Genomic DNA, 22,711 nt, shown 5'->3' with positions numbered 1-22,711 from the left:
GGTATCATTCTCTTAGTTTCCATTGCATTGATTTCCACTCTGATCTTTGTAATTTCCTGCTTTGTTTGACCTTTGGGTTTGCCTTACTCTTTTTCTAGGAGCCCAAGATTCATCATTAGGTGTTTTATTTGAGCTTGCTCTGTTTTCCTAGTGTGGGCATTCACTGCTATGAATTTTCCATATAGAACTGCTTTCAGTGTTTCCCATAGATTCTTGTATGTATATTGTATTGGCATTATCATTTATTTGTAAAAACTGACTAATTTCTTCTTTAATTTCCTGTGTGATCCCTTGATTGTTCAGGAGAGTGTTGTTCAATTTCCATGTGTTTGTGAAGTTCTTAGCGTTTCTTATGCTATTGATCTCCATTTTATTTGCACTATGGTTTGATAATATATCTGGATAACTTTGGTGACGGAGATTGAACTCGGGGCCTTGCGCTTTCAAGGCAGGCCACCAAACCACTGAGCTAAATCCCCGGCCATATCTGGATAACTTTGATTCCTTTGTATTTATTTAAAACTGTTCTGTGAGGTAGTATGTGGTCTATTTTCAGAATGACCCATGTGCAGCTGAAATGAACGTATATTCTTATATTGTGGGGTGGAACACTTTGTAGATGTCTATTAAGTCCATTTTATAAGTCTATTTGTGATAGTGGAGTATTTAGGTCCCCCACTACAATTGTAGTAGTGCTTATTTGGTTTTTCATGTCCCTTCATATTTTTTTATATAGTTGAGGACATTAATATTGCATGCATATGTATTTATGATTGTCATCTCTTCCTCTTGGATTGTTCCATTAACAAGGATGTAGTGGCATTCTTTGTCTCTCTTAATCATTTTTGGTTTGAAATTTACTTTGTCTGAGAATAAGGTAGGTAGCCCTGCTTTTTTCTGGGCTCCTGTTCCATGGAGAACTGTTTTCCATCCTTTCACTTTCAGTCTATGAGTTTCTTTTTGAACTAGGTATATTTCTTGTATACAACATAGTTTTGGATTTTGCTTCTTAATCCATTGTGTCAGTCTATTTCTTTTGATTGGTTAATTGAGGCCATTGACATTGATGGTTATAACTGATTTGTATTGACTTATCATTGCCATGTTGTTGTCCTTTTGTTGACTTTTTAATTTTTCCCCCTCTCCCTTTTGTTTCTTGCCTTGCCTAATTGATTTGATTTGTTTGGCCTCATGGTGTTGTAATCTTCATTATCTTTTTCTAGGATATTGTTTAGGATTGTTTGTAGTGCTGGTTTGGTATTCATGAAGTTCCTCAGGTGTTTTTTTTTATCATGGAAGTATCTTATTTCCCCATCCATTTTAAAAGATAGTTTTGCAGGATACATCAGTCTATGTTTGAGGTTGTTTTCTCTTAGGACTTGGAATACCTCCAGGTTCTCCTTGACCTGAGGGTTTGTATTGAGAAGTCTGCTGTGATTCTGATGGTCTTTGCTTTGCATGTGATTTGTTTCTTTTCTCTAACTCCTTGTAATATTTTGTTCTTCTGTTGGGTTTCTGGGATTTTGACTATTATATGTCTAGGTGTATTTTTTTTGATCATGGCTACTTGGATTCCTATATGCCTCACTTACCTGTAGGTCAAATTCTTCCCCTCTGTTTGGGAAGTTTTCTGTCATTAATTCTGTTAATAGGTTTTTAAGTCATTTGTATTTTCTCCTGCTGCTTCATGGATTCCTGTCAGTCTCGTGTTATTCTTCTTTGAATTATCTAGGAGTCATTGGATCGATTTCTCATGATCCCTCACTGTTTTTAAAAGATCTTTTCATAGTCAGTGACTGTAAGCGTATATTCTAAATATAAAATTCTGTCTTCACATATCCTGCTCTGAGTGCTTTCAATAGTTTTTAGTCTTCTGGATATCTGTTTAAATCTTTTCATGGATTCCATTTCTTTTCTATGTTGGACATTCAAGGTTTCCATTTCTTTCCTATATGGGCATTCATGGCTTCTGTCATGGTCCTGAGCTCATCTATTCCTTTTTTTTGTCTGTTTCTGTTCTAGAGTCTCTAATCATGTCTTTCATTGTACTCACCACTCTGTAGTTATCTGGGAAATTATTTCTGTTTTGAATTTTTGTAGAGCCTGATTGACGTATTTTGTTACTTCCTTTGCTATGAGTTCAAGGTGTCCTGGCGGTTGATTGTCGGACTTTTTTACCTTGTTTCCCCTAGAATTTGCCATTGGTGAACTGAAAGTTTCTCTTTGTTCCTCGCTTAAATGTTTCCTCTTTTTTATTTTTGTTTTTGGACTGTCCTTGTTTTAATTCCTGGGTTAGTACTTTGATCTTCCTGATATAGCTGCTCTTTAGGTTTTGAGTCTCTAATGATTCGTAGATACTCTCATTTATTTTCATAATATCAGAATTAAATAATTCACAATCCTGTAGCCCAGTTGATACAATCCGCAAAACAGTAGCATCAAGCACAGCTTAGAAATTGACCATTTGTGGTAGTTATTAATCTATCACCTTTAAACTATCTACCACAGAGAGTTCAGGTGGCTGGCTTTCAGATTGTTCCACTTCATTGTCCCCAGGGTGGGCCTTTGATGAGCTGAAAGTCTGTGGTGGTTGCATCTTGTTCAAGTGTCTTCTCATTTTCTTTTCTTTTTTTTTTTAAGTTTGGTTCCTGAGTTGCTTATGGTGAGTAGATGTATTGTCAGTATTTAGAACCCTTACGAAATGACTACTTCTCAGAAGCATCTTCCAGGTCTAGCTAGCTTTTGGGTTTTGAGTCTGTTCAGGATCCTACCTGTTCAGGTTATTGGGGATGAGAAGTTTTTGCCTAATTTGCGGAGCTACCAGTTCTTACCTGCTGGTCTGTAGGTATTTTATTTTATTTTAAAGACCCTTACGCAATCTCAGTTGTGCTACACCAGGAGGAACAACTGATGAGCACAGTTATGTCACCTTGGCTAACGTAGTACAATCAACCATAACAGAGCAGCAAATACAGCCTAGAAAATGTCAAATTGTAGCCCTTAATGTGCCTTTTTTATCTTTAGGGGAGAAGATTTAAAGGCATTAGGGGTTACAAACAAATGGTAGACGAGGAAGAGGTCAGAAGCAAGGTTGGAGGACAAACTTTAGGAAACAGGTGAAGAAGACAGATGAGAAAGAGAAAAGGAAAAAATAAAAACGAGAACAGAACAACAACAAAAAATTAGAAACTGTGTTCAATCAAGAAAAAATTAAATTAAAACAGGAACTAGAAAGGAGGAAAATAGAAAAAAGAAAAAAAAAGAGATTAAAAATCCCAAAAAGGTCCAATTCAAGGTGTATCTCTGTTGACACTTTTATGCAATGTGGACAAACAGAGTCCAGAGCCAAATTCCTTAATCCCAGCAAGCTATCTGCAGCTTCACGATGGCCTAGAGGATAAACTCAGCCAACCTGTTCCTTTAGTTCCTCTGAAGTTCAGGCCTGTTTCTGGCTATAAGACTGGAACCAGATTCTTTGAACCTATAACAGTTTGTGTGTCTCCTGCTGCCTTGACCTCTACTCCCTGACCTCTTGCTGATTTGAAGAAGGCACCAGCATGGCACCTAAAGCCCCTAGATGGAGTTGGCCTGCAGTTGTTTGAGTTCAGAGTTAGTCCCCCACCCTAACCCCAAATGGTACTGGCCAATCACCCTCTCCTGTGTGAGTTTGAAATTTGGATCACTCATCGGCTGCTGCAGTCTGGTTTTTCCACTGCTCTGTTCCACTGGTGCATTTCTCCATAGAGGCCTCTGGGGTCCTTGGTAGTCACTGTGTCTCTGCACTTTTGTCCCGAACTTCCCTCTCCGAGAGTCTGGGCTCTACTTGGTATCTCCCTCCTCTTTGTTAAAGTCTCTCTCTTCACTTTCCCTGCAGACTTCAATTCTCTTTCCCTCACTCCTCCCTTACTCCCTGCTATATTCCAGTTTGAGGACACCAAATCTCTGAGAAGCTCTTTCTCTGCTGCTTACCATTCTGCCGTTTTCCCAGAAGTCTCTGCACTTTGAAATCAATTTTAATATGAATAACACTAGTTGTTTTTTCATTCATATAGTTACATTTATTTGAATATTTTTCAATGTAAGAATTCATTGGGAAGTTATTAGTGTTTGGCTTTTATAAATAATGGTTATGAAAATTTCTGCTTATATATTTTGTGAACTAAAGAGTGCATACTGAGCTTGGAGATGTAGTTCGGTGGTAAAGGGCTTACACAGCATCTGAGAGGACCTGGGTTCAATCTACCACACCGTGTTGCTTTACATCCTTAGTAAAATATGCTAATGACAGACGGTGTTTTTTTCATGTAGACGTTCTTTTGGGGTGTAGAGTATTTGGTGGTTTTGTTTCTGATTAGTAGTGATGCTGAACACCTTTTCATGAATGTATTCACCATTTGGAAATCTTTTTGAAGTGTTTTTGTATGTATCTTTCATGATTTTTAAAAAAGTGATCATTGTCTTTTCTTTATTTGTAAGAGGTTTTAAAAATATAAACATCTGTTAAGTCCATTTGTTCAAGAATTTGGATGAGTTCTAGTGTATCATTGTTTTTTTTTTTTTTTTTTTTTTTTTTCTAGTTGATCTGTCTGTTGTGACAGTGGGGTATGAGGCCCCCCACTACTATTGTATTAGTGCTTGTTTGACTTTTCATGTGTTAATATCTGTTTTACATAGTAGGGTGCACTTTTAGTGCATATATAATATCTGATTGTTGTCTCTTCCTTTTGGATTGTTCCCTTTACAAGGATGTAGTGACCATCTTTGTCTCTCTTAATTAGTGTTGGTTTCAAGTCCATTTTATCTGCGAACAGGATAGCTACTTCTGTTTTTTTCAGGTTCCTGATCTTTTGCTTTGGGTAGTTTGATCGAACTTGGGCCCTTGCGCTTGCGAGGCAGGCAGCAGAATCACTGAGCCAAATCCCCACCCCTTGTCTGGTTTGCCTTTTAATTCTTTTAATGGTAACTTTAAAAAACATACCCTTTAATTTAATTTTATTTTATTGTTTATTTAAAATTTTTTTATTATTATTTTTGCTACCAGGGATCAAACTCAGGACCTTGTCCTTCTGAGGCAGGCACATTCCTGCTGAGCTAAATCCCTGGCCCTACCCTTTAATTTCAATATAGTTTAGTTTACTAGTATTTTTTTCTTTATGGTTTGTATATTTTTATTTTATTTAAGAAATCTTTATGCAAAATAAATATGGAGAATAGAAAATAGCGATATCTTTCACTAGTGGGAAGTAAACTGGGAAATGGTGGGAAGAGAGATAAGATTTACAAAGGGGGAGGATTGTGAAGTGTGATCATTAGATTTTATAGACATCTACCCCCCGCAAAAAGAAAAAGAAATCCTACTTGAACCAAGTCATGAAGATGCTTTGTTATGTTAACTTCTAGAAACATTTGTCTTTTCTATTGTGTATTTAAGATTGACTTATTTGTATAGTTTGAGTTAGAAGTCAACATTAATTTTGTCTATATGAATATGAAGTGATTGGTCCAGGTTCGTAATTGAAAAAGCCCATCTTCCTGTTATTCCAGAACAGCTTTTATTTTAAGTCAGCTGAACAGTGTAGGAGCAATCTTTTTGTTTTACATGTAGAATTCTAGCACTTTGTTTGAATGATTGCTGCATATTCTTATGGGGTTTACTGCTCTTCATAATAGTATTTTACTGTTATTTTGACTTCATTGGTAACTATTAAATAGAATCTAGTTGAGGGGTGAAGGGAGGGTAGGGACAAGGGAAAAAATGAGAACCAAGACCTGGCATGTAAAGGTACAAGATCCCAGTAATGAATGTAACTGTACTGTCTACCAATAAATTCAATTTAAATAAAAGAAAAATAGAATCTAGTTGAGGGGTGAAGGGAGGGTAGGGACAAGGGAAAAAATGAGAACCAAGACCTGGCATGTAAAGGTACAAGATCCCAGTAATGAATGTAACTGTACTGTCTACCAATAAATTCAATTTAAATAAAAGAAAAATAGAATCTAGTTGATTTTGTGTATTTTGCTTTAGTCTACTTTATTAATTTTAATTCTTTACATATTCTTGTAGATTTTACCAGTTTATCAAAGAACTGAACTTTTATCCTCCAAAGTACATTTTTCTATGTAATTAATTTCTACTCTGTCTTTTATTTCACTTTGTTTCATTTGCTGTTCTTTTTTAAAATCTATTTTTTAGATAATTTGATTTTTTTTCTTTCTTAATGTATTTATTCAGTCTATAAAATGTCCCCCCACATTCCTCATGGTTTAGCTTTATCACACATATTTTAGTATTTTATTTTTAATGTCTTTTACTTCAAAATATGTTTTAATTTCCATTGTGGTGCTTTCCTTGACACATTTTGTGTTTCTTTTAGAAACACATTCTTATTTTCAAACACTGGGGATAAATAATAGTAGTTACTTAGTGCTGTGCTAATATCATTGCAGTTAGCCCTTAAGAGCCAGACTTTTATTTTCTCACAGCTTTTCTTGGTCAGCAATCTAGGCATGGCTTAGTTGGGCCTTTTGCTTCACATAACGAGGTTGAAGTAAGGTGCTGGCCATGGCTGCAGTCTCATTTCATTTCATGTTTGAGTGGAGAAGGACATGCTACCACACTCCTGGATTTTGGCTGGATTCTGTTCCTTGTGAGCTGTTGCTCTGACAGCCTTAGTTTCTTGGGGGCTGTTGTCTGGGGTCCCTTTGCTGGGTGGAACTTTCCAAAAGGCAGCTCTTAGCCTGGCACTTTAGCCAGAGGTCAAGGGAGACCATCAAGAGAGTTGGCTATGATAGAAGTTGCTGTTGTATTAGTGTGGTCATGGTGGTGTACATCAGTGTTTTCATGTTTTCTTGCTTTAGAGACGTCTCAGTTCCTTCCCACATTCTATAAGAGGGAGTTTTATACAGATATGATGCTAGGTAGTTTGTAAAAATGGTTGCTATTTTAGAGCCTCTTTGCAGTGTCTGTGGGCTGTTATTTTTTTCCGATTTAATTTTACTATGTCAAATACATGATTTCCTGATTTGAGATTGTTACAAATTGTTTTGTGATCCCACATTTTGCTGGCATTTGTGCAATTTTTGTTTTTCTCTGAAAGCAGTATTTATTATTCACTTAAAGCATACAGTGTCCTATGTATGTCAGTCAAATCAGGTGTGTAATTACATTGTTCAAATATTCTATAGCTTTATATTAAAAAACTAGTTGTTGGTCATATTCTTAGGAATATATGTTTAGAATGTCAAAATTCTTAGTTTCTGCCTCTTATCGTTTGACGTGTTCATCTCCTTCATAAACATATGGCTCAGTTTTTTATTGTTTTGGAAAGATCTGACCATTATCTCTTAAAATATTGCTTTATTCTAATTAGGTTTCTCCTGTTTTTCTTAGATGAGCTAAAATGATTTTAGACCTTTTTACATCTGTTCTCTGTTACTTATTTTGTCAAATTTTCTCACCATGTTCCAGGATTATCACTGGCCTCTCATTTAATTTGTCATTTGTGGGATCAATGTATCAACCTGGTAAATCTGTTCTTATTGTCATAATTTCACTTTTCTTAGTAGTTCTGCCTTTCCCCCCTTCTATTGGAGTTCTTTTTTTAAACAAATAGTTGTCTAAACATAGTAACTACTTTTGTTTCATTGTTCACACATAAAAAATTACTACTTTGAGTTTCTTTAGCTAGTTTCTTTATAGTTTTCATTCATTTGATGTTGTCTTTTGTTATTGATTTTAAAAGTGCAAGAGTAAATTTTAGTCTCTGTATGATTTTATCTTCTTTTACAGAGGACTTCTGTTTGGTTTCTAATTAAGTTACACTAAGGCTGATTGTATTAAGTTGGGAACTGAACTGTTTCAAGGCCGGATTCTTTTAGTCACTTTGAGTGTTTTCTCTGTTTGTAGTTCGGCTGTGCCTAGCATGTAGCTCTTCTGAAGTCATCTGAAAACCTGGAGTTTTTCTTGCATTCGTATTTCTATAATTTTCTCAACATCTAAAAGCTTTGTTTGGCTCTTTGCCTAACATTTAATCTATATACAAATCACTACAATACTTTTTGAAAGTCTTTTCAGTGTTTTGTGGCATGGCTTATTTCTGATTTCCAAGGTAATAGATTAAAATTTGGAGGACTTACATAGATCCTCCACCTTCTCAACAATATGTACCTGGTTTTGTCTCATAGCTCTGTGTGACTGTTGACAGCTCTGTTCAGATTCTCGTGTCTCACTTGTGAGCAGTAAATGCTTCAGTGAGAAAATTCATGTTGAGTGTCTTTTATGTGCAGTCTTCTGTAGGATCCTGACCCCTTCCTTGCTGTTTTGCATTACTGTAACAAATAAAACCTGAGATGATCAAATTATAAGGAAGAAATAATTATTTTGCCATATGGTTTTGGTCCATGATTGGTTGGTCCAGTTGCTTTGGACTTCTGGTGAGGCAAAACGGCGTAAAGGAATTGCATGAAGGAGGAAGTTGCTCATTCTGTGGAGGCAGGGAAGCATGCAGAGATGGGAAGTGGCTGGGGTCCCAGAATCTCCTTTAAGGGCAGGTGCCCATGGACCTGACTTCCTCCCACTCAGCTCTACCTCTTAGAGGTTCCACCACCTTCCCACCCAGTATTGGCACACACTTTTAACACACTGGTTTCTGGGAAATACCCAAACTATAGCATTTGGTAACTGCTTTTATTTAGAGTTTTTAATTGGTTCTATTGGATGGCTCGTCTGATAGAGGTTAATCTGCTTTTACCAGAAAGGTAAACTTGTGCTTCAGGTATTCAGTGTGAAATAATGGTACTTCATTTGTATGATGTCAAAAGATGAGACTAAATATTCTTTTCCCCCAGAATAACAAACTCTACCACTTTGGAGCCGTGACTAATCATTCATCGACAATGTTCATCTCTTGTAGGTTGCTTAGCCAAACAATGAAAGATCATCTAGTGAGAGTAGCAAATGAAGCTGAATTCATTCTGAGCAGACAGAGAGCTGAGGATATTCACAGACATGCGGAATTTGAGGTAGGTTGTACATGTGGATTGTGTGAAGAAATTAATGTTTTTTTTATTGGCAGTGATGGGAAATTGCCAGGGGAGTGGCAATATGATCTAAAGAAGCATGTCACACATCATCACACAGGTTAGATATCATCAGATAGCAAAAAAATAACATTTTGATTTGGTCATTAATCAAATCATCAAAAATTAACTTTTTGAAAGACTCATAGAGGATTTGGGGAGACACTACACATCACTTTGTCTCTCTCATCTCCAGCTCATTTGCTGGTGGATCAGAGCAGCTTCTGTGGTTGACCTGATTTTAATAATGGGAGGTGAGTTGTTGGCTGTAATGGTTTTCCAGAAAAGAAAAGTAGCAAAGGACATTGTTCCCCTGGACAAGATACAGAAATGATAATATCTGTGGCAATGATGAGATCTTCCAGGTTTTTAAAGAGGTGCAGAATGCGGAGGTATAAAGTTCCTCTACCCATGAGTTTAGAGAGCCTGGGAATCCTGTTAGCAGAGGTTATTATGATGGAGCACACAGTTCTGTTTTTATACGCTCATGGAGGAGCAGGTGACAGACTTTCTTGGACCTCTCAGGGTAGCATCTGAAAAGATCAACAAGTGTGAAAGGTGATTAGTGATTTCACAGGTGTGTAAATGACCAAAACTCAACATAGGTGAGCTAGAAAATTTGAAAACATTCACTATAGAATCAGAAAAGTAATTAAAAAGTACTGTACAGGTTCTTCCTAATGCAGTATGTAAGAGCAAATAAAGTCATACTGATGATATTTTTCTGGTACTTTAGAGAAGATGACTATCACTCTAGTGCATTTTATACAACCAGCATAACCTGAAAATGGTGCTACAAAAATAAAATGCTACAGTAATTTTATTTAATTATGTGGACACAAAGTTTTAACTAAAACTTCAGCTAACATAAACCATCATTGGAATGATAGAGTTTTCCATACAAAGTTTTAACTAAAATTTAGATATTAAACCCTCAGTGGAAAGAGAGAATGTAAAAAGTGTGTAGTGTGTATTGTGTCTTTTGAGAATATTTCCTAGAATTCAAAATAGTTTGTTGTATGGTATTTACCTACAAAGTAACTTGTATCAACAAATTAAAAACAGAAAAGAATGAATATATTGGTAATGTGAAAATAATAGATATAAGACCATGAGAAAAATTTATACATGAGAAAATAATCTAAGTATGATAAATACTATTAAACATTATTTTAAATTAAAGCCATTTCTACTAAATTGGGGAGAATAGTGATATGTATTATCACAATATAATAGTTTTATGTTCTTCCAAGTGTAAGATATAGTCAATATAGATGCTAGAAAAGAAGAAATAAGATTATTTTACATTCCTAATGCTGTGGACTAAGAAAATATAAGAGATTCTTGGACATTTTCTGTCAGAATAAATAATAGACTTTTGTGAGATTGCTGAATATAAGATAAATATTCAAAACTCTAATAGATTTTCTTTTGACAAGTAGAAACCAACCCAGATGGAAATCAGAAGTATTGTATAGTCATAGTTATGACAGAAACAATGTTTTGGCCAAACTCTGAAAGAAAATCACAGTTTCTTTTTGGGATAAAACTAAGATTTTATTAAAGAAGAGTAAACAAAATATAAGCTAATGTACAGTAATTTCATGATGAATCTTGGTGTGTGTGTCTGTGTGAAAGTGAGAGAGACAAGTAGAGAATGTATTTGGAAATAATTTGAGACTCAGAGAAAAGTCACAAGAATAATAAAAGAACTTCTGCTCACCATTGTTTCAGGTCCTGCTTGTTAAAATTTTGCTACATTTTTTCTGTCCCTCTTTTTCTTTATTTTTGTGAAATTTGACAGTAAGTTAAAGTCAGGATACCCTGTAACCTTGAAGTGTTCTAGTGGAAATTTCCTGAAGACATTCTCTATCTTGATTTGGCAGAGTTATCTGTATCAGAAAATGAAGACTGGTTCAGTGCTGCCATTTAATCTACAGATGCTATTCAGATTTTTCATTTTTCACTATAGAGTCTTTTATAGCCAGGTAGAAAGTTTTAACATCTCAAAAATGTCAGTAATTTTCAAGTTAATATGTAAGCTGAATTAATATATCATTTTAGTAGAATAATGATAGTGTTAATTTGGAATTTAACATTCTCTATAAAATATTTAAAACATGCAGATATAATATGGACATATTATATATCTGTCTGAAAGCAAGTGCTTTCATCTAACCCTAAAATTTGCAAAAATATAAATATAAAAAGACATCTGTTACTGCATATAACTGTGAATTTAGCAAATTAAAAATCAGTAGAAGAAAAGCAAAAGGAAAAATATTGTCAAAAGAACCATCATTTTCTAAAGAATAAATTCCGATCAAAATTAAGTTTGATGACTTTATTTTTCAAATAGGAGTTTTATTGAGATATAATTCGCCCAGGAATATATGTAGTTCTTTCAAGAATATGCATATCATTGCTTTCTATAATGTCTTTGTATCTCATACCATAATATCTATTAGTTATTCCAATACCTTATTTTCTTTTATACCTATCCTTATTTCCATATTACAAATTAAATTTCTAGTGTTTTATTGTGCCTTTGAGATTTACAGTTTATTAAGCCATGATGATTATATTTTGTTTCTATTTTTGTTTATTTAGGACTGGCACTTCTTTCCTTATTCACTTATTTTTATTCAATTTTTAATCATGTATTTGTCATTTTGTTTGTTAGAAGAGAATGATGAAGAATTTCTTTTCATCCTTTAACCATATTTTCTCTGAGGTGCCTTTGTCTTTTACATATAATCTTAAAATTTTATTTAAAAACTCACTTATTAGCTCATTTATTGAATTTTGATGTTTGTACAGTTGCCATACTTTTTCTTTTCACATTTTTCATGCTTAGAATGCTCTGTCCAGATGTTGTTAGTTTATGTAGAATATGCACCAATACTTTTCCTCTTCTTCCAGCTGTATATAGAGATAATTTTTCCTCTGTGACCCACAGTGTGATTTTTGTCCCCAATATTCTGTAGCCTGTCAGAGAAGGGGGAGCAGAGAGGGCGAGGGAGGCAAGGAGAAAGAAGAAGTAGGGGAGAGAAAGAGAGGGAGGGAGAGAGGGCACATGATCACATTTGAGAGAAACGGAGGGTTTCTTAGAATTTTTTAATCTTTTTTTCTCATAAGATTTTGTGTAGTGTTTTCTACTAAGTTCATGGTATCATATTAGAGACTAGACAGTTGTAATAGGGGACTGTGCTTAAGCTTTGAATTATTTTTCAAGTCAGTTCAGAGAATAGTCTGGTTCTACTTAAGTCATGGAAAGTTAGCCCATGTTCACTTTTTGGTGTCACCAACTTAACACTGTAGATTTTCTAGCATTTCTAGTTAGAAGAGAAAATAATAATTTTGCCTACTCGTTTTATTTCTTTGTATATTTGAAGGTTTTAAGAAAAACTCAGAATTTGTCACTTTACCAGCATAGCTTTGGGGAACATGGGCCATGGTTAACTACGTTTTGCTTCTACTTTACTTTTACTTCCTATGAGTTCATTTTCCCTATAGCATCCCCTCTGCCATGCTTGGTGCTTTGTTTTTTCTTACAGTGTTCTATTATTTTTTTTGTTTAAAAATAATTTTTGTAGTACTGCGGATCTGGATCAGTGGCGCCACACTGGCCTTGCAATTGCACAGTCCTGAGTTCAATTCCCAGTGTGTATGTGGTGGTGGTGGGGCAAGACCAGGAAAAAATAGTTTTGATAATTTTTGGCAGTCAGGCAGGAAAAAAATTTAGATGCCATTTCAGCCTATCACCCTAAGAGAATCTATTACTTTTTATCCTTTCCAATTAATTATGGAGAAATTTGCTTTTTTTGTACATTTGAGTTGAAACTGCAGTTTATTGTTTTTTTATATGAAATGTCAATGAGTATAATGGTGGTGGTATATGTATTCTTTTGTGTATGAGAGAATGAGAAAGGAGGAAACATATGGAATTGAAAAGGGGAAAATATATTTTAAACACATTGTTATGGAAGAGTTGAAATTGATTTTATCTGAACAGCGTGTACTTTTGCAGTCTAGATGTGGAGTGATGGTGAGAACAGTAGGTGTTACTGTAGGAGCCCTGTGCTGTGTCAGGAACTGTTAATGGATACTAAATGAATAGTAACCAATTTAAACCTTAAAATAAACCTCAGATGCAGTGCTGTCATGAAGCTGCATGTTGTAGACTTGAAGACAGTCTACATCAGAACTAATCTCTTGTTACATCTGGAATCCAGAACCCGGCATTTTTAGTTCTCGATCATTAACTTAGGAAACTGGTTCATAGTTCAATAGATTTCTTTAGAATGTTTATATTGAATTTAATCCTGGAATACATAGGAGCTTTAGTGTGAGCTATTTAATTTTATGCTTTATTTAGTATTGTTTTCATTTTAATCTTTATCACCTTACTGTGAAATATGCAGTATTGCACAATAATATTATGAGATAACTATAGTAAAATAATCTAAAATTTTTAATTTTAGTGAAGAAAATGTGTTTGTTCATCTGTTATACATTAAAGTCACTTTTGAGAGAGCAACTCTTATTTTCATATAAAAATTACTCCTGTTTATATAGCAAGCTCCCATTGATTAAAGCATGCTCATATTTAATATTTAAAGTATTTCTAAGTATCCTCCTCTAAATACTGCTTTAGAGGGTTACAAGCTGAGGCGTGTTTCTCCTAGACAGCTTCATCTTATCTAAGTTCAGCCTTAGATTTGTGCTGAGCATTCTTAAGTAATACTTCTGAACTTTTTTCTACTATTAGTTACTTCTTTCTGCCAAAGGAAAAAAGAAAACAGAGGTATTGTCTTATACTGTGGTCTTGTAGATGGTTTGCAGCCATCTGTGGTTGTGTAGCAGCTGATTGAGTTCCTTTCAAGTCCTCGCTGACAGTGCAGGTCTGAAAGGCACCCTCTTCAGTTCATCACGTGCTGTCGGGGGTGCGGATGTCCTGTGTTTCCTGCTTGTTTTATATGGAAGTTCCATGACTGTTGTGACGCCATTGATTACACATACATTTTGGTTTAGTTTTTTTAATTATTAAAATTTTTTATCATGCAAAAACATTATACTTTGTCTTATAAATATTATATATGTATGAATATATACATTTTAAGATAATTTTAAAAAATTGTCTGTTGGAGTTTTAGTTTGTATAAAGTAATATATCTAGCATGGATATAATCAAAATTACCACTTAATAATTTTTAGAATCTGCTTAAATTAAAATCCAACTTAGAGTTTTATAATGTTCTCTTGGCTGGTGTTGCTTTGAATTTCATCTTCTGTACTATAGAACTCACTTCCTATTAGCATCAATGAAATTACAAACCAGATGGTCAGTCAGTTTGTTTGAATTAATAAAAATGGATATTCCTTTTTTATTAAATGAAGGTCATGAGAACACTTGATTAATTCTTAATATAGTAATCTATGTATTTTTCTTGCAGGTGAAGGCTTCAAATTTTTTTTAAATTAGCAAGAAAAATATTTTTAATAAAATAGTGAACTTTTGCCAATTGGGTGTTTTTTTGCCATTAAAAATTAAAAACATATTGCACTGATTATTTTTCTAAACTTTTACCAAGTATAACATAAATCTTCATAACAATGCTTGGCTGTAAATGTTGTTCATCTTCCCAGTTATACAGATAAGAGACTTGAAACACAGAGAGGCTAAGTGATTTGTTGAGGGTCACACAGCCAGAATATTGAGAAGCTTGGATGGAACCAAGTGGTACAGTACCGAGTGTAAATTTAGGGCCACTTTGCTTTGTACCCTCTCTGGCATCTTGTAGTAGGTGGTTTACTACACATTTGCTGTCCAAGCTCACAACAGATCTGTAGAGTCTGCAGGATAGGTTGAAAGGCTGGCATTGAAAGGCGATGTAGCTGCTAAATTGATGACTTTGAACCAGAGCCTAAGCCTCATAACAGTAACCAGTCCAGTCTGCCCCACATCCTCTGGTGACCCCAAGGGTTTCTGAAGTGCTTTGCTATTACACTTTTGTATTATTGAGCATCTCTCAACAGTTCTGAAGTCATGTGATATATATTAACAAATACATATTTTAGGACTCTGCAAATCTAATTTTAGGGTTAATTAATGTAAATAATACAATTTTCCAATATTTAGGGTTTTATGTAGTTGATGGTCATTTTTTTTCTTTATTTAAAAATTTCTTCCATTTGTTAAGCAAATTATGTTTATTAAAGCTTAGAAAATAATAAAAATACAGAGTACAAAATACATTTTTTGTTTAGTTTTAACAGTTATTTGTCTCCATTTTGTAGCTATTAAATTTGAAATACAGACTTAAAAAACATTGCAGTCATAGAGGTCTCATCCTCTCTTTGCCATATTCTTTTTAAAATAAACTTAAACTTACTGTCATTCAAACTAACCACCCATTAAATTAGAATTATATTTCTTTTAAAAGATCTGACATTACAATACTGTAATTTATTGTGAGCAATTTGCCATTCATGTTTTGAAAATATTTGTAATAGCTGTGTATACCTCAAATATAAATATCACTGTACCACTGTCTGTTCTTTCATACTTACATTGTATACATTTTGCTTTTACATATAAAGCTTTCAAGGATATTAATAAATTATATATTTTTTATTTTCTTTAAATGAAACAAGATGCGGTTTTTTGAGTGTCTTCCTACTTTTATCCCCTTTACTGCTCCGTTGTCATAATTAAATAACTTTCTATTTGATAAATAAAAACAGGTAAGCTTTTAAAAAGTTTGCATTGTTTTAATACCAATGAACTAGTTAACTTCATTATGGGGGAGAGAGGCGAGGGGAAAGGGATGAGAAGGAATTAAGATGTGTTACGTGTATGCACCAACTCTGCACATGGAGTGTGATCATTTTACGTGCCAATAAAAATGGAAACTCCATCACGATTGTGAGAATTTTAAAAATGTCTATTTGTTGTAAGCACAAGGTCCTGAGTTCAATCTCAGGTACCAAAAAAAGGTCTATTTGTTCTCTTTATTTATGTAAACAAAATCTTTTCTTTTCATGATTTGTTACTGACTTGTAAATGGCTTTATATATTGAAAATTTTAACCTTTATTGTATTTGTTTTATTTTCCCCCAGACTTTTTTTTTGGGGGGGGGTACTGGGGATTGAACTGGGGTCCTTGCGCTTGTAAGGCAGGCCACTGAACTGCTGAGCTAAATCCCCGGCCCCTCCCCCAGACTTTTAAAAATCATCTTTATTATACTTTTGTTGTCATTTCAATTTAAAAGTAATCCAATTTAAAGGTTTTCTTTTATTATTGTTATTGTATCTTTGTATTTTAGGAGATCTTTCCCATTTTAGTATCATATAAATATTTTCTTCCAGTCATTAAAATGGATCATCACAACCAAAGGGAAAAATAGATAAATTGGATTTTTATAAAAATTAAAAGTAATTTTCAAAGTCAACATGAAAAAAAAAAGAAAAGATGGTCTACTGAATTTAGAACATATTTATAAATCTGATTTGTGAGAAGGGTGTGGTATCTGGAATATGTGGACATGTTTTACAGTGCTGTAATAGGACAACACAGTTTTAGATGGGCAAATGTCTGCTCATGGGCTGAATAAACAGAAACAGTGCAAGTGGTCAGTAACTGTGTGAAAGATGCTTGAGATCATTACTCATTATGGAAACAGAATTCAAAAATCCAGTAAAATATGACTTGGTACTTCTTAAATGGCTCTAATGAACACCTTAGATAATACTAAGTACTGGTAGGGATATGGAGAAATTCATGAGAATGTAAAATGATGTAGCCACTTTGGAAAGTAGTTTGTCAGTTCCTCATGTGGTGAAACACATCATTATCATACAAATCATTTATTATATATTCCCAGGAATGCTGAAAATATCCCAGGTGTGGTGGCACACACCTGTAATCTAAGGATGTGGGTGGCTGAAGCAGGAGGGTAGTCCCAAGTTCTAGGCCAGCTTGGGCTACATAACGAAATCCTGTTACAGACAAATAAGCAAACAATTGAACACACACCAAAGCAAACAAAAACAAAATGTCCACAAAAACAAAAACAAATGTCCACATAGAACTTTGTTTACTAATGTTTGTCACAGCATTATTCTTGATAATCCAAAAGTAGCATTAACTTAAATGTCCATGAACAGGTCAGTGCATTAATAAAGGTGTAGGTGTTCCATGCAGTGAAGTATTGCCTATCTATACATGTGTCTATATGTATAATATATATGTACATGTTTAATATGTATTCATAATACATTGCATTTATATATAAATTATAAGTTCAAATAAAATTTTTTCATTAGAAATCATTTATGAAACTAAAATTCTCCAGCAAATGTTCTTTTTGAAGGACTTACAGTATTCATTTAGCCTCAATGGTGCTTTCATAGACTGGTATAATTAATGACAAATATCATTGCCTATTTTATGTTTCAGTATTTTATATAAATTTATAAGCCTTATCAGAATATTAACCAATTTTCCAGTTTAAGTGTAATTTTTAATTTTTTTTTGTTGGGTTAGCACTATGATGTATTCTTATGTTGTAGGTTTTTTTATGATCCAAATATATTATCCTTACATTCTTGAAATCTAGGTTTATGATTATAATTGGAAATTAAAATATTTAAATATTTTTACATAACTTTCTACACTTGTAAGTTGTGTTTCACAGTTAGCTTCTCTGCATGATTTCAGTAATAAAATTTAGCATTTCCGGTGGCTGAAAAATTTGTTGACCTTTTCATTTGTGTTTCCTCGTGCATAAAATGTAAGTCATCAATATATTTTTTATTCTTCATGAGCTAAGTTTGGCACTTATCTAATGCCAGCCATTTAGTTTTTTCTTGCTTTATCTTTTTTTTGTTTTGGTGCCAGGGATTTTACTAAGGACCTTGCAATTGCAAGGCAGACGCAGTACCTCCACGCTAAATCCTCAGTGCTCAATCTTCAATATGAACTCAAATATTAATCTTGCATGTTAATGTAAGTGTGAATCTGATATATCTGAGAATTGTGATTACTCTGACTTTTTTTAAGCAAATATTTTTGCTCAGAATTTTATGAATCAGCTCATATTATAGTGTAGTATATTTGTCCAGTGTTTAACTTTGCACATATACTTAGAAGTGATAATTTGGTAAAAAGAATGCAAATATGTGATTCCTTCATGATTGTTTCTGTTACTTTTTTGGGTGTGTGTTTCATCCATCAGAGATTGAAAATCAGTCTTGGCAATTTTTCTTTTTGGTACCAGGGATTGAAATTAGGACCTTATGCTTACTGGTGCCACTGAGCTAAATCCCCTGCCCATTGCAAATTTTTAAACTAGAAAATTCTTAAAGACAAGAAACTTTAGATATAATTTTTATCCTTAAAATTTGTCTTTAGTTATGGGAAAAGAAAAGTTTTTCAGCAAATAATGAGATAATACATTTATAGGTATACAATAATATAGCACTCATTTATTATTTTACCTGTGTATTGTCCAGAGCTTACTGATAATTTTCAGGTCCTTTATTATGACAAATCATTAAGAATAATTATTTTGTAAGACAGGCACTGTCTTCTATAGGAAAGTAGATTTTTCTCTTTTGTGGTGCTTTAACATACACAATTTGTTCTCACTTCTTAAAAGAGCCTGTGAACTGTTTTAATTAAAATAAATCATTTCAAAACAATAAACGAGTCATTTGTAGGAAAACAGACCATAATGTTAAATGAAATAAATCAGACCCACAAGCTTAAATATTGTATGGTTTCTCTTACTAGGTTTTATGGTCTCCGATGTATATTTTGTTTTAAATGTTTAAAAAATTTACATTATTCCCTGTGTTAAAACTTACCATAACAGAAACTGTTAATATTATTATAATAGAACCAAAGCTAAAACTAATTCAAACAAATGTCATCAGTAACAATATAGTGTATTCTGATTTTTTCCCTTTGTAAGCAGTACTTTTTTTCCCTTCATGATTCCTACTACTTAACCTAGTACAGTGCAGATAATAGATTAGGATTGTTTATAGAATTAAAGATGTCTGCTTTACATTATAATGTGACATGCTTTTGCTTTCTATAACAAAACTTTTGTTTGGAAATTAGATACAAAAGCAGGCAACCCATATGTGCTTCCTAAATTGTATAGTATCATATTAACCAGTAATTTAATCCATTTCCTAATTGTTTCTGCCATTTCCTTTTATTCATCCTGTTGACCCATGCAGTAGGCATCATTCCGTTTTAATTTCATTTTATCCTCTTACAAACTGTGTAACTAAAAATTAAAACAAATACACTGAAAAAAAATAAAATTTTGGAGAGATCATACACATTTCTAAATAATAGCTGTTTTAGCTAGACAGGATTTATCTACATTTCAACTGTCTTTCATGTGTTATATTTGTAATGACATTAAATCCTTACTGTGTGTTAGTCATGCTGACTACTTTACGTAACTTCATTTCATCTTTACAAGACACCAGTGAGGAAGTCATTGTTAGGTTCATTATGCAGAGTGAGGACACAGAGGTTTAGATTTGGTAATTTTCCCATAGGAGTTGGAGTTTGGATTTGATTCCTGGTTTTTTACCTTGTTCTTTAATCCAGTTATACACTTGTTTTACTTACTTTTCTCATTGCTGAAACAAAATACCCAGAAACTAAAGTTCAAGGATTAAGGGTTTATTTTGACTCAGTTTATGGAGGGTTCAGTCCATAGATGGTTGACTCCAAGGTGGGCATCATGGCAGAGGGTCACCATGGAGGAGAACCAGTTCCTGGAATTGCAGGCAGGAGGCAGGGAGCCTACCTTCCACCTTTCTCTTTATATTCCATTCAGGCTACAAGCCTCTTAGTTGGTGCCACCCACACCCAGGGCAGGCCATACCCAGAACCATGCTAAACCAGTCACTGCTCTGATTTAGTTGTCACACACCCTTAATCCAAACCACACACCCATGATCCAGGCAGCTCTGATTTAGCCCCAGTGGTGTATGCATTAGGCTTTGGGGGAACATCTCGATACAAGCCATAACAGTAGAATTTTGATTATTATTGCTTTGACTGAGATTCAAATTGAGAAGCAATATTTATAAATTTCAGAAACTTGTATAGATTAGGAATCATTCTTTCATACAAATGAAGCCTGAACTTTGAACAATTAAATATTTTGCTGTAAAAATAAAAAGGAAATAGCAAATGCATGTACTGTGAATATAACATTTTTATAAATATTTAAAAGATTTTCTGAAATTAAACCTAAATATTTTTTTTTCCTTTAATAAACTTGTATCTTTTCCCCATGTTGTAGTCCAGAAGTTTGGGAGGTAATTGGGTCACTGTCATGGTGGGGGAAATTACTGTTTAAGGTGAATGTCTTCCTCAGAAACATGGTACTGATAGTCTTGTTTATCTTACTATTAATAAACAGAGTGATGGCTGCCTTAGGAAATGAACACCGAGGCACTTCCAGTTGCACAGAAGTTATTATAATGGTTCTGAAACCAAGTGTCAGCTCCTTGGCAGTTTTAATTATCCAGTGTGGTAGGCAGCAGCTCTGCTTGGCTATTGAACACTTTAAAAGTAGCTGGTCTGAATACAGAGGTGCTTCTAAGTATAAAATGTGCACCAGATATTGAAGATTTAGGTTTTTTTTCAGCTTTAATTGAGTTTATTGGTACATTTTAGAGATACAGTACAGTTACATTCATTGTTGGGATCTTGTACCTCTACATGACAGGTCTTGGTTCTCATTTTTTCCCCTTGTCCCTGCCCTCCATTCACCCCCTCCTCCCCTCCCCATCTACAACCACTTTATTTCCATCTTTTCATTATCTCACATTTAAGATTTAGTTTTTAAAAAAGTTAAACTATCTTATAAATAATTCTCAGATTTGTCTTCTATTTCACAAATTATTCTGTTTAAATAACCATTTTTAAAATTTCAGCGAGCATCCTTTTCGTTTCTAGAAGAAGTATTTTTTTCTCATTTAAAAATTTTTTTTAGCATGCGTGAAGTTCTCTTTTGACTTTTAACAATTTGGAACATACTTATTGAATGGTCTGTTCAGTAATAGAATGTTGACAGGCATCTAATCTTACTGCTTATTATGTTGTCTTGCTCTAGCTCAAAATGCACTGTAAATTGCGATTGTGGTTTATCAATAGAATGACCTTATCAGGGCTGTTTCATACCTTAACTGAAAACACTCTTCAGAGGGGTTTTTATTTGCTTCTGTTGTTATTTCCTGTACATGTTAACAATCAGTACTGTCATGACATTGATTTGTTAAACTGGACTTCACATCAGTGTGTGAGCAGGGCCATGATTATGAATTCTCAGGTAAGATGTTTTCTCAACTCAGAGTAGGTAGAGATACACTGTACAGGCTTATCTTTGTTAGCTGGTTGGCACATTCTTTTCATGGAGAGAATAAAAAGTTTTTAAAAGTTCTTGACTTTAGGATAATGCCTCAGTTTCATTTCCCTATGGTGTGCTACACAGACTTTTTTCTATCACCATGTGGTCATAAAAGCAGGAGTCTTGGTTTTCTGCATTAAAAATCTGTCTCCTCTTGCTGAGGTTATAGCTTAGTGGTAGTGTCTGCCTGGCGTGGTCTAGGCCCTTTATTCTGTGCTCAGCATGGAGTTGGTATATGGGAGCGAATCAGTCCCGCCCCACCTTCTGCTCTCTCTACCCCTCCCCCCAGTTAATGATAGCATCTCTTTATGGTTAATTTTGAAATCTTGGTTTAATTTCTGTCACTGAGGGTTTACTTCAGTAGACGTATTTTCTATACTTAGCAATACTGGTTGTTTTATAGAGGAGAACTTAACAATAACATCGTCAGAAATGCTACCCAACCCATTGTCTCCAAGTAAAGATTTAATTGAGAATGAGTCATATTTTAGATGAGTAGAGGCAGCTATTTCTTTTTAAATGACAGCCTCGGAAACCCAGATCATCCACAACCACCAAATTACATTTCATTTTTAAAAATAAGAGCTGTTTGCTGAAGAGACCTGAAATATACAGGAAGAAAAAGTTTGCTTTTGAGAGAAGGCTGGGACATTTCCATTATTTGAGATTTCTAAATACATAATCATTAGGTCTAAGAATTGGTGAGAGACTTGAAGCTGAAACAAACAAAGGAGTCTTTTTCTCATAATTAATGAATCTCCATTTTCCCTCACATCACTGGTACATGAAGATAGATTGCTATAGAGAGTAAAGCATTCGTTTTTCACTGCCTTGTTTAGGGTCAGAGTAATTTGCATGAAGTAATAAAGATTAACTAATTACCTGAAAAAGAGAAAGTTAAGACTTGAGAAAGTCTTTGGTTTGTGTTTACTGCCTGTAATCCAGAGTTGGGCTGAAAATACATCCTTTACATTGTGAATGGGGAATGATCGTAAAGTATTTTTTTCATAGTTTTAAAGCATTACATTTTAATACTCTTTCCTTAGCCTGTATTTTTGGGGAGCATCTGCCTCTATTTTCCATTTCTCAAATTCCAAGATTTTTATCTCTAGCAGTGACTTTTGTTCTGAGCTCCAGACCTGTTTATACAAATGCGTATTTTTTTTTTTTTTTTTTTTTTTTTTTC

General features: G+C 34.0%; 1 protein-coding gene across 2 annotated transcripts in view; it reads left to right on the top strand.

Annotated features, from left to right (window-relative positions):
* The window catches only part of Lrba (LPS responsive beige-like anchor protein), a 452,811-nt gene that overhangs the window by 55,684 nt on the left and 374,416 nt on the right, over positions 1-22,711 (top strand). For both annotated transcript variants that reach the window (XM_033760036.1, XM_010632727.3), the window contains exon 5: positions 8,913-9,021. In XM_033760036.1, the coding sequence (XP_033615927.1) occupies positions 8,913-9,021 (109 nt within the window). The remainder of the gene's footprint in view (positions 1-8,912; positions 9,022-22,711) is intronic.

Source organism: Fukomys damarensis, unplaced genomic scaffold (genome assembly GCF_012274545.1).
Source record: "Fukomys damarensis isolate Sample0158 unplaced genomic scaffold, DMR_v1.0_HiC HiC_scaffold_38, whole genome shotgun sequence".
Lineage (NCBI taxonomy): Eukaryota > Metazoa > Chordata > Mammalia > Rodentia > Bathyergidae > Fukomys > Fukomys damarensis.
Note: the sequence above shows the minus strand (reverse complement) of the source record. Positions and strands in the feature narration are given on the sequence as shown.